The 11,905-nt window shown below is 39.2% G+C and overlaps 1 protein-coding gene across 1 annotated transcript in view; it reads left to right on the top strand.

Moving 5' to 3' along the window:
• Nucleotides 1-1,947: 1,947 nt before the first annotated feature.
• Tex11 (testis expressed 11) overlaps nucleotides 1,948-11,905 on the top strand; it is a 223,002-nt gene continuing 213,044 nt past the window's right edge. The window contains exons 1-3 of the mRNA XM_051141799.1: nucleotides 1,948-1,975; nucleotides 2,327-2,448; nucleotides 6,399-6,483. Coding sequence (XP_050997756.1) covers nucleotides 1,948-1,975; nucleotides 2,327-2,448; nucleotides 6,399-6,483 — 235 coding nt within the window. The remainder of the gene's footprint in view (nucleotides 1,976-2,326; nucleotides 2,449-6,398; nucleotides 6,484-11,905) is intronic.

The raw sequence follows: 11,905 nt of genomic DNA, 5'->3' as shown, positions 1-11,905 counted from the left end.
CTGTGTAGCCCTGGATGGCCCAAAACTCTCTGTAGATCAGCCTGGCCTTGATTTATGATGACCTGCCTCTTCTGCCTTCTGAGTGCTGGGATTATAGGAAAGTCCCTTTAGTCACATATTAGGATTTTTAAAAATAGCAACTTAAACATTTATATGGGTTTGTGGCTGAGGAATGTAGGTCAGTGATAGCATTTAAAGGTTGGGCCCTGGATTTAATACTCAATGCCATTTTCTTTCTTTTTTTTTTTTTTTTTTGGTTTTTTCGAGACAGGGTCTCTCTGTGTAGCCTTGGCCATCCTGGACTCACTTTGTAGACCAGGCTGGCCTCGAACTCACAGCGATCCTCCTGCCTCTGCCTCCCAAGTGCTGGGATTAAAGGCGTGTGCCATCACGCCCTGCTCCATTTTCTTAATTGGGATCTGGCTTATTTTTTATCATTTCAAGGGTGGGTATTAAAGTCAGTGGCTTAAAACTTGTCTGATATTCTTGAGGCCCTAAGTTTGATCTCTAGCACTTATTATTTTTTTAAATAAAAATATGCTTTAGAATAATATGTGGATTTTTAAAAACATCATTAAAAATATCCTCCATCCTGTTGCTGATACTTTTGTTTTTTTTTCGAGACAGAGTTTCTCTGTGTAGCCTTGGCTGTCCCTGGACTCACTTTGTAGACTAGGCTGGCCTCAAACTCACAGAGATCCGCCTGTCTCTGCCTCCCAAGTGCTGGGATTAAAGGTGTGCGCCACCACCACCTGGCCTCTTGCTGATATTTTAAGCCAGGACTATAATATATGAATATCATCTCAAAGTAAACTTACCTGAAGAATCAAGTTTTTTGCAAAATTTTTTTTACCTAAGACCTTGTGCATGATAGGTAACTGCTGTACCACTAAGCTGTATATCCTGCCTGAGTTATTTAATATGAATTTTTACACTAAATAATTTATGGGAAGAAAAAAAGATACAGGTTTATTTTTTTCAAATATATCTTATCATATATAATGTTAATTATTTCTGCATATCCAGTGGTTTCCTAGTTCACGTTAATAGTGCTTTAATGAAACATCTTGGCCAAAGCAAATTGGGGAGGAAAGGATTTATTAGTTTACACTTCCATGTTGTAGCCCATCATTGAAGGAAGTCAGGACAGGAACTCAAACAGGGCAGGAACTGAGGCAGGAGCTGATGCAGAGGTCATGGAGGAGTGCTGCTTACTGGCTTGCTCCCCAGGGCTTGCTCAGCCTTATTTATTATAGAACCCGGTACCACAGGCCTAGGGACGTTACCACTCACAGTAGGCTAGGCCCTCCCGCATCAATCACTAATGAAGAAAATGCCCTACAGCTGGACCTTATGGAGGCATTTTCTCAACCGAGGTTCCTTCCTTTCAGGTAACTAGTGTGTGTCAGTCAAGGTAGCTATATGCTATAAAAATATTTGAACATAATTTGCTTTGTGAGGTCTTTATTTGAATCTACTTTCTAACATTTAGGTGAAAATAATAAGTTATTGTAGCAGATTAAAGATTTGTTTGTTGAAGTTGAAAGTATAGCTTAGTGTTATAGCAACTTGGGTAACATGTATGAGGCTCTAAATCCCAACTGCATACACACCCCTACAGACATACACTTGTTTAGCACTGTTTGGAGATGTTTTTATAGTATTTTATGATTAAAAATAATAACATTTTAATTTTTGTATAATGGTCAGAAGGAAAGCAAAATATGGAAATTTTGGAAACTTTGTTACATGAGTTTGGGGGAAAATCCTCAATTTTGATAATATGAAAGGTATCAATTTGACTGTACATCATGTTCTTTTGCTTTAATGCATTCCATGGCTTAGTAAGATCCAGCTATATGGAGGATCTGGTACTCAGATTGTTTAGAAAATAGGTCCATCATTTATACAGATTCAATGACTGGACAATGTTGTCTCTAATTAGACATGTCATTTTTTTTCCTTACAAAGGAAGGTCAGTACTTCAGATCTGGCATAAATTGATGTTTGACTAATGCTTGTAAGTAATAATAAAGATTTCAGTTTTACAGGATGTATACCCACCCTCCTCATCTTCTACATTTTTTAAGTTGGAAGGCATCGCTAGTGTCTGTTTTGTAGTTGTTTTAACTTCATCCATAATAACATCATTTTTGTGGAGTCAATACATTTTACTTACTGAGAATGAGCAATGATCACCAAATTCAAGTTCTTTAATGCTATATTTATTTGGTCAAAGATCTAGGAACAAGTTTCACAATGCTTTGCTAACTTTAACCAATTGTTCATAACACACTTATTACTAAAATTATTATTGTTATTTCAGAAATTGTTGAAACCCTCATCATAACTGGTGATTCATGGAGACTACATGAACTGGTTGACAGATTCTTCATGAAAGTATTAAATGTCAACAGGGAGTCTATGGTTGAAACATACACTATTCAGGTTGGTAAAAAAACAATTTTACTTATGATTAATTTTTAGTGACAAGTTTGTTTAAAAGATTTATTTTTAGCCGGGTGTCGTGGCAGAAGCCTTTAGTCCTAGCACCTGGGAGGCAGAGACAGAGATGGGTGGATCGCTGTGAGTTCGAGGCCAGTCTGGTCTACAAAGTGAGTCCAGGACAGTCAAGATTACACAGAGAAACCCTGTCTTGAAACCCTCCCCCCAAAAGACTTATTTTTAGTTATCTACAGGTGTATTGTCTGCATGTGAGTTTGTGCATATGAGTACATGTCTATGGAGGGAGGCCAGAGGCCTCAGGTCCCCTGGAGCTGTACTGAGGTCCTTTGCAAGAGCAATTTATGCTCTTAGCCAGTGAGCCATCATTCCAGCCCCATTTTTCTTTTCTTTGAGACAGGGTTTCACACTGAACCAGGAGCTTACTGACTGGGCAAGACTAGCTGGCTTGCAAGCCCTAGTGAACCTTCTGTTTCTACCTTCCCAGTGCTAGAATTATAGGTGTATGCCACCATGTCTGGATTAGACATGTGTGTGTGTTTGAGGATCTGAGCTCAGGTCCTCATGGATGCACAGCGCACCTACTCTTGTATTTTCTTGCAGTGGTTTATGGTCAGTGAGATAGCTCAGCAGGTAAAGGTACATCTTGCCAAGCCTGAGAACCTAAGTTTGATTCCTAAGACTCACATGGTGGAAGGAGAAAAACAATTTCCATAAGTTGTCCTCTGACCTGCATTTGTGTCCCCTACCATACAAAATAAATAAAATTTAAGATTTAGAATAGAATTTAAGATTTATTTTTATTACTTTTAAATTATGTATGTGTGGATGCATGAGGGAAAGTCTCTATGGAGACCAGAGGCATTGGGTGCTCCAGGAGCTGGCAGGTAGTTATGAGTCTGTCCAGCTGGGAGGTACATTTTGTTCCTCTGGAAGAACAGGAACTAATCTTAACCATTGAGCTCCAGTCTTTAACATTATTTTAAAAAGAGTTTTATACCTTTAATTCTTATATTTGTATTTATGATCATTTTGTACCAATTTTTATGTTTGCTTTCATATATGTGTGCATAACACATATATGCTGGGTGATTGCAACACATATATGCTGGGTGATTGCAGAGGCTGGAAGAGGACATCAGATTCTCTTGAGCTGGAGTTAAACAGTTGCAAGCCACCTTGTGTGTGCTAGGAATTGAACCTATATTTTCTCCAAGAGGAGAAAGTGCTCTTAACCACTGAGCCATCTCTCCAGCCCCTTCAGTTTGTTTGTATATGGTGTGAAAAACAAATTCAACTTTATTCTTTTGCATGTGGATAACAAGTTGTTGTAGCATCATTTGTGGAAGACTTTTTCTCCATCTGCTTTGTCTTAGCACCCTTGCTAAAAGTCTGTTAACCATAACTGTGGAGGTTTATTTCTGGACTTTATGCTCTTCCCCTGTCTTTCCTTATGCCATTACTACATTGTAGTTTTACAGTAAATTTTGAAATTAAAAAATGTGAGATCCCTAAGAGTCTTCTTTGTTTTCAAGACTGTTTTTGGGTATTATTGATATTTTGAATTTCCATATGAATTCTAGGATTATCTCCTCAGTTTATGTAAAGATGGCAGATAAAACTTTGATCAAGACTGCAGTTGAATTTATAGGTCAGAGGTGGGAGAGATTGTTCAGCAGGCGTTGAAGAACACTGGCTCCTCTGTTCTTCTAGAAGTCCTAAGCTCAGTTTCCACATGGTGGCTTACAATTATCCATAATGGAACCTGTTGCCCTCTTCTGTAGATGCAGACAAAGTACTCATGTATAACTATCAATATAATTATTATAGTATTAATATAATATATACTATATGTTAATATTAATATAAAAAGATAGATTCCATGAACAAGTTTATAGGTCAGTTTAAGGAGCATTTTGTATTAGTATTAAGTTTTTTTGTCCTATAAAAATGATATGTTTTCCTATTCATTGGGTCATCTTTCATTTTTTAGTTTTAGGGCATGCAATGTGAACTTATTTTACTAGTTTTATTCCTGAATAATTTTATATTTCTAGTTGTTGCATAGAAATTTAGTTGAACTTTTGTTTTGTTTTATTTTCTTGTGTTTTTTTTTCTTGTACTTTCTTGTGCAGGTATTGAACCTGGGCCTTGTACATGCTAGACAAGCAGTCTGTCAGTGAGCTGAGCCTCAGCCTAGCATTCATTCAATTTTATATGTTGATCTTTTTGTATAGCCTTGCTGAACTTGTTGACTAGTTATAATGTCTTTTAGCAGATTAAATCTTTTTAAATTATAACCTTTGCTTGTACTCAAATGTTAGTGGAAAGCTATTATAAGGTTCCAGGGTTTGTTCCCAAGCACTGACCCCTCCCCAAATTACAGTGGAAACTTCTCCAGCAGTACTTTCAATTCTACAGTTGTATCTTTCCTCCCTTGCTTCTTTCCTTTATTTTAATTTCCAGTTCAGGGGATTGAACTTGCCTTCATTCATGCTAAACATACTCTGTTCTACTGAGCTCTTTTTTTAAAAACTGTATTTGTTTACCATCTGTATTTGTTTACCATTTATTTATTAGCATAGCTTCCATCCTGGCTCAGTTACTACCTTTATAATTTTCTTTCCAGAAACCAAAACTTTCTCCAACGTTTTTTTTTTTTTCCTGTCAGAATTAAGGATCAGAACTGGGGATTGAATTTAGGGAGGCATGCTATCATTGAGTTATAGCACCTCCCCTCACCTTCCCATTTGCAAATATTTTAAAAACTCATTTATTTTTTTATGGGCATTGGCATTTTGCTGTTTTGCATGTCCATGTGAGGGTGTCTGATCCCCTGGAGCTAGGGTTACAGACAGGTGTGAGCTGCCATGTGGGTGCTGGGAATTGAATGTGGGTCCTTTGGAAGAGCAGGCAGTGCGCTTAAGCACTGAGCCATCTCTCTAGTCCTCTATTTACATCTATCTCGAGTCTTCATTTTTTCCTTATAACACTGTTAGCTTTTTACTCAGTTACCTAGGTTCTACCTTATAGAAACATAAACTGACAGGAACATTTAGAAGCTTTGTCCCCTAGTTCCCAAAATAAAACATAATAAAAAAGATGAATTCTATTATTTAAATATATATTCTGTATTTGATACTTTTGCATTTACTATGTTAAATATGCTGTCAGAGATGATATTTGGTACAAAGAGGTCTAGTTGGGAAAATAAGGATAAGAATTAAAACTACTTAAAATTAAGCTTTGGTTGTTGCTTAGTTTTAGAAGCTTCCCTGTTATGTGAGAGATCCAGGGTTCAATACAGGGCAAGAAACATCAACAGGTCAGGGATGATGTTGCATGCCTGTACTCCCATCTCTCAAGAGGCAGAGGCAGGTGAATTGTTTTAAATTCTAAGCCAAACCGATCCATAACCTGAATTGCCAGGTCAGCTAGGGGTACACAGACTTTATCTTCTCCACCACTCCAAAACCAAAAACAAACAAACAAAACAACAAAGAAACCCTTAAACTAAACCAAACTAAATCACAATTAGAGTGAACGATGCAGTTTTATAATTAATTGCTAAATTGTTTGACAATGACTATAGGAATTCAATGAAGAAGGAGCTGAGGGTGGTTTGATGGTGGAGGGCTTGCTTAACATTCATGTAACTTCGAGTTTGACCTCCTCAAACTGCCAGACATGTGACAAAAGCAGAGAGGAGGTATTAGTAAAATGTAGTGATTGCTATAAGTTTCACGGATGTTGCTAGTGAGACTAAAATAGGTTTTATTTACATAAAGATGTGAGGAAAGCTGGTTTGGGATTTTATTTGGAGAGTCAGGAAATGACCCACAATAACTGTATAAGCATACAACATATTAGAAAGAATATGTAATTGAAGGTGGAGAGAATCTTAACTGGCTAAAGAAATGTTTCCCTTTGTCTAGATTGAAGAAATTGCACTGAAGCTGTGGAACTGGACAGTTACTAAGAGAATAGAATTGTCTATGAGTAAAAGCCAGACAGCTAAATGTATGTATACACTGTGAGACTCATTATGAAAAATAGTCTTACTGGACATGGGATAATATTCTTGAAGTTTGACAAGTTCTTACATAGGGATTAATTTGTTAAGTGACAGCCAAACATAGTTTGAAAGCACTGGTTTCTGTTTCCCAAGCTAATAGCTTCCCTCTGTTCATGGTTTTTTAGAGGTATCTCTTTGTTAGTACAAGCTCTAAGGTACCACTGCAGGATAGTCTGGAGATGAGCAAGGGTGGTCAAAAGATGGGAAAATAAAAACTGAGGAAATGTGAAAGAACACGGATTGCTGGGAATACATGGTCAAAATCTTCCAGATTCTAAACGACCTTCAAATAGTTGCTTCTCCTTTCTGCTAATACTAGAATGAAATACATTGCCATGTGAGGAAGGTAGATTGTACATTTTCCATTTTATGTGTATTGGTATTTTGCCTGCATACCTGCATACCACACACATAAGTTACAGATGGCTGTTAGTGACCATGTGGGTGCTGGGAATTGAACTCAGATCCTCTGGAAGAGCAGTCAGCCCGTCTAACCACTAAGCCATCTCTCTAGCCCTCTGATTTCTAAAAATGTAAAGAAGCATTTCTTCATGAGGTAAGCTAATAAACAGTGGTAAATAACTAAGAAAAACTATAGAGCTGGGCATGGTGGTGCACGCCTTTAATCCCAGCACTCAGGAGGCAGAGACAGTTAGATCTCTGTGAGTTCAAGGTCAGAGGCAGAGGCAGGTGGGTCGCTGTGCGTTCGAGGCCAGCTTGGTCTACAAAGAGAGTCTAGGACAGCCAAGGTTACACAGAGAAACCCTGTCTCGAAAAAAAAAAAAAAAGACCCAGGTTCAATTTGTAGCACCCACATGGCTCTTCTCAACCATCTTTAACTCCAATTTCAGGAGATGTGACAGCTTCGTGTCTGTGTGAGACCAGACATACATGCAGACAAAAACATAAACACATAAAGTCATAAAACAAATTTTAAAAAGCTTAGCACTGAAAGGAAGAGGAGAAATGGAATACAGGTTTGAATCACAGTGAAGTTACTTGTTTTATTGTTTTGTTTTTCTTATATTTTTGAGACAGAGTTTCTCTGTGTAACAGAGCCCTGGCTGTCCTGGAACCCACTCTGTAGACCAGGCTGGTCTCAAACTCACATAGATCCACCTGCATGCACCACCATGCCTGACTGTTTTTTTATTTGTTTGTTTGTTTAAAGGTGTGGATGAGTTGAGTTGAGTATGTTTGAAGGTAGAATGAAAGAAAATTTGAAGAGGGGACTGAAGATAATTTTAAGAGAGGGCATAACTGAACTATCAGGGCTCTTGAAAATAACTAAAGAACTAATAAACATTAACAAAAAGAAAAGAAACCTTTTCAAAACATTTCAAAACTGGAAATTCAAATCAGTATAAACATACAATTAGAAATTATTTTACCAAAAATATTTGTCAGAAGAAATAACTGCTAAGAGATTTTTATATTTCATGATAAGCAATAAAAGTCTGACCAATTCAATTATTCTATAAATTTAGCTGAGAAATATTTTTCATGAAATCAGATATCTTTATTTCCCAATAGATTTTCTTTTTTTCATTATAATTTTTTAAATAATTTGTTCAAATTACATCTCAGTTGTTATCCCCTCACTTGTATCCTCCCATTCCTTTCCCCCTACCCTAAGCCTATGCCAGAAGGGGACCTCCTCCCCCACCATATGATCACAGCCTATCAGGTCTCATCTGATTAGCCTGCTTACCCTTCCTCTGAGTGCCACCAGGCCTCCTCACCAAGGGCACATGGTCAAGTAGGGGGCACCAGAGTTCATGTCAGAGTCTGTCCCTGCTCTCCACACAACTGTGGAGAATTCATTGTCCATTGGCTAGATCTGAATGGGGGACGGGGTCTAGGTTTACTGCATGCATTGTCCTTGGTTGGTACAGTAGTTTGTGCATGCCCCACTAGGTCCAGATCCACCAGCCTTGATGGTCTTCTTGTAGGGTTCCTGGACCCTCTGGGTCCTTCTGTCTCCCCATTCTTCCATACCATTCTCACCTGGAATCCCAGTAGTGAATCCCAGCATCTGTCCCGATCCCCTGGTGAGTGAAGACTCTCAGAGGACATCCATGTTGGGTTAGTACCTGATTATAAGTGAGTATATATCATGTGTGTCTTTCTGGGTCTGGGCTAACTTCACTCAGGATGATCATTTCTATTTCTAGTTCCATCCATTTGCCTGCAAATTTCAAGATTTTCATTTTTTTTTGTTTTGTCTTTTTTTTTTTTTTTTGAGACAGGTCTCTCTGTGTAGTTTTGGCTGTCCTGGACTCACTTTGTAGACCAGGCTGACCTTGAACTCACACCAATCCTCCTGCCTCTGCCTCCTGAGTGCTGGGATTAAAGGTGTGCACCACGCTCACCTGATTTCCTTGTTTTTAATAGCTGAGTAGCATTCCATCGTGTAAATGTACCACAGTTTCTTCATCCATTCTTCGTTTGAGGGCCATCTAGGTTGTTTCCAGATTCTGGCTATTACAAATAAAGCTGTTATGAACATAGGTGAGCAAGTGTCCTTGTTGTATGGTGCAGCATCTTTCAGGTATATGCCCAGGAGTGGTATAGCTGTGTCTTGAGGTGGCACTATTCCCAATTTTCTGAGAAAGTGCCAGATTGATTTCCAAAGTGGTTGTACAAGTTTGCACCCCCACAAACAATGGAGGAATGATCCTCTTTCTCCACATCCTCCCCAGCATGTGCTGTCACTTGAATTTTTGATCGTAGTCATTCTGATGGGTCTAAGATGGAATCTCAGAGTCATTTTGATTTGCATTTCCCTGATGACTAAGGATATTGAGCATTTCTTTTAGTGTTCCCCAGCCATTCGATATTCCTCTGTTGACAATTCTCTGTTTAGCTCTGAACACCGTTTCTTAATTGAGTTGTTTGGTTTGATGGTGTTTAATTTCTTGAGTTCTTTATATATTTTGGATATTAGCCTGGTAAGATCTTTTCCTAGTCTATAGGCTGTCGTTTTGTTCTGTTGACGGTGTCCTTTGCCTTAAAGAAACTTTTTAGTTTCATGAGGTCCCATTTATTAATTATTGACCTTAGTGCCTGGGCTGTTGGTGTTCTGTTCAGAAAGTTGTCTTCTGTGCTAATAAGTTAAAGGCTCTTCCCCACTTTTTCTTCTGACAAATTTAGTGTCTCTGGTTTTATGTTGAGGTCTTTAATTCACTTGGACTTCAGTTTTGTACATGGTGATAAATATGGATCTACTTGCATTTTCTACATGTAGACACATCCAGTTAGACCAGCACCATTTGTTGACAATGCTATCCTTTTTCCATTGTATAGATTTAGCTTCTCTGTCAAAAATCAAGTGCACATAGGTGTTTGGATTTATTTCTGGGTCTTTGATTTGACTCCATTGATCAACCAGCCTATTGCTTTGCCAGTACCATGATGTTTTAATTACTGTTGCTCTATAGTACAGCTTGAGATCAGGGATGGATATTCCTCCAGATGATATTTTATTGTGCAGAATTGTTTTAGCTATTCTGTTTTTTTATCCCGTATAAAGTTGAGAATTGATCTTTCAGTGTCTTTAAAAAATTGTGTAGGTATTTTGATAGGGATTGTATTGATTCTGTAAATTGTTTTTGGTAAGATGGTTATTTTTACTATGTTAATTCTCCCAGTTCACGAGTAAGGGAGATCTTTCCATCTTCTGATATCATCTTCAATTTCCTTTTTCAGAGACTTGATGTTTTTTCCATAAAAGTTTTTCACTTGCTTGGTTAGAGTTACACCTAGATATTACTTGTGGCTATTATGAAGGGTGTAGTTTCCCTAATTTCATTCTCAGCAGATTGTCATTTGTATATAGGAGGGCAACTGACTTTTTAAAGTTAATTTTGTATCCAGCCACTTTGCTGAAGGTGTTTATCAGGTGTAGGAGTTCTCTGGTGGAATTTTGGGGGTCACTTATGTACACTATCATATCATCTGCAAATAGGGATAACGTCACTTCTTTCCCATTTGGATCCCCTTGACCTCCTTTTGTTGTCTTATTGCTCTAGCTAGAACTTCAAGAACTATATTGAAGAGACATGGAAAGAGTGGGCAGCCTTGTCTAGTCCCTGATTTTAGTGGGATTTCCTTGAGTTTCTCTCCATTTAATTTGATGTTGGCTATTGGCTTGCTGTATATAGCCTCCAGCCCAAGGTTCAGTCAGAGATAGTGTAGGTACAGCCCATTATCCTGCATTTGGCTGGGTTTTGGAGACCCTGTCCGCGGCCACCAGACCTTGGGGCTTTCTGTGGACTGGTGGGGTGTTCTGAGGTCAGATCCACCCGTTCTCCTGGGTTCTGCCCTGGGCCAGCAGATCCAGACACTGGCGCTTCACTAAAGCCCACAGTTCAGTCCCAGATACAGAGTCGGAGATAGAGAGTGCAGATGCAGCTCACAGGTGGGTATGCGTCTAGACTCTGGGGACTGGGTACCTGTCCTCTGTGGACCAATTGGATGGCCCAAGGCCAAACCCATTGTGCTCTACACCGTGTGGACCCCTCTCACCTAGGGTTCTCCAGGTCTTGTGGTCTGTAGCTCCCAGCCTAGTCTCTAGGCTCTGTCCTGCTGATTAGACACAGTTCGTGCTTGGCACTGCCATCTTGGGTCTCCAAGAAATATTTTTTTTATAGTGGAACATTTATTAGAAATGGTAACAGCATGGGGAGAATGATTACTGAGATCTAGCATCATGTTGACTGGGTCTGTAGTTCAGCTGGAAGAGTACTGGTTCAGAATGTATGAAATCCTGGGTTCAATCTCCGGTGCTACGTAAACTAGGAATGGTTGCACATGCCTGTAATCTGAGCATTCAGGAAGATCAGAAGTTCAAGGTCACCCTTGGTTCCATAGTGAGTTTGAGGCCAGCTTGGCCTGTATGAGACTGTCTCAAAAAAAAAAGTAGTCCAGTGATATATAAACTCAGTTTTAAAAAATTTTTCATATAGGTGAGAGAAGCATGGGAGAATGGGGAAATAGAAGGATCCAGAGGGTCCTAGAAACCTACCAGAAGAACATTATGATGGGCGGATCTGGGCCCAGGGGTCCCGCTCAAACTATGGTACCAGCCAAGGACAATACGTGCAGTAAACTTTGAACCCTTACCCAGATGTAGCCAATGGACAGGACATTCTCCACAGTTGTGTGGCGAGTGGGGTCTGACTTTCACATGAACTGTGGTGCCCCATATTTGGCCATGTCCTCATGATGGGGAGGCCCGGTGGCACTCAGAGGAAGGATAGCAGACTACCAAGAAGAGACTTGATACCCTATGAGCATATACAGGGGGAGGAGGTCCCCCTCAGTCACAGTCATAGGGGAGGGGAGTTAGGGGAAAATGGGAGGGAG

This window comes from Acomys russatus, chromosome X (genome assembly GCF_903995435.1).
Source record: "Acomys russatus chromosome X, mAcoRus1.1, whole genome shotgun sequence".
Lineage (NCBI taxonomy): Eukaryota > Metazoa > Chordata > Mammalia > Rodentia > Muridae > Acomys > Acomys russatus.
Note: the sequence above shows the minus strand (reverse complement) of the source record. Positions and strands in the feature narration are given on the sequence as shown.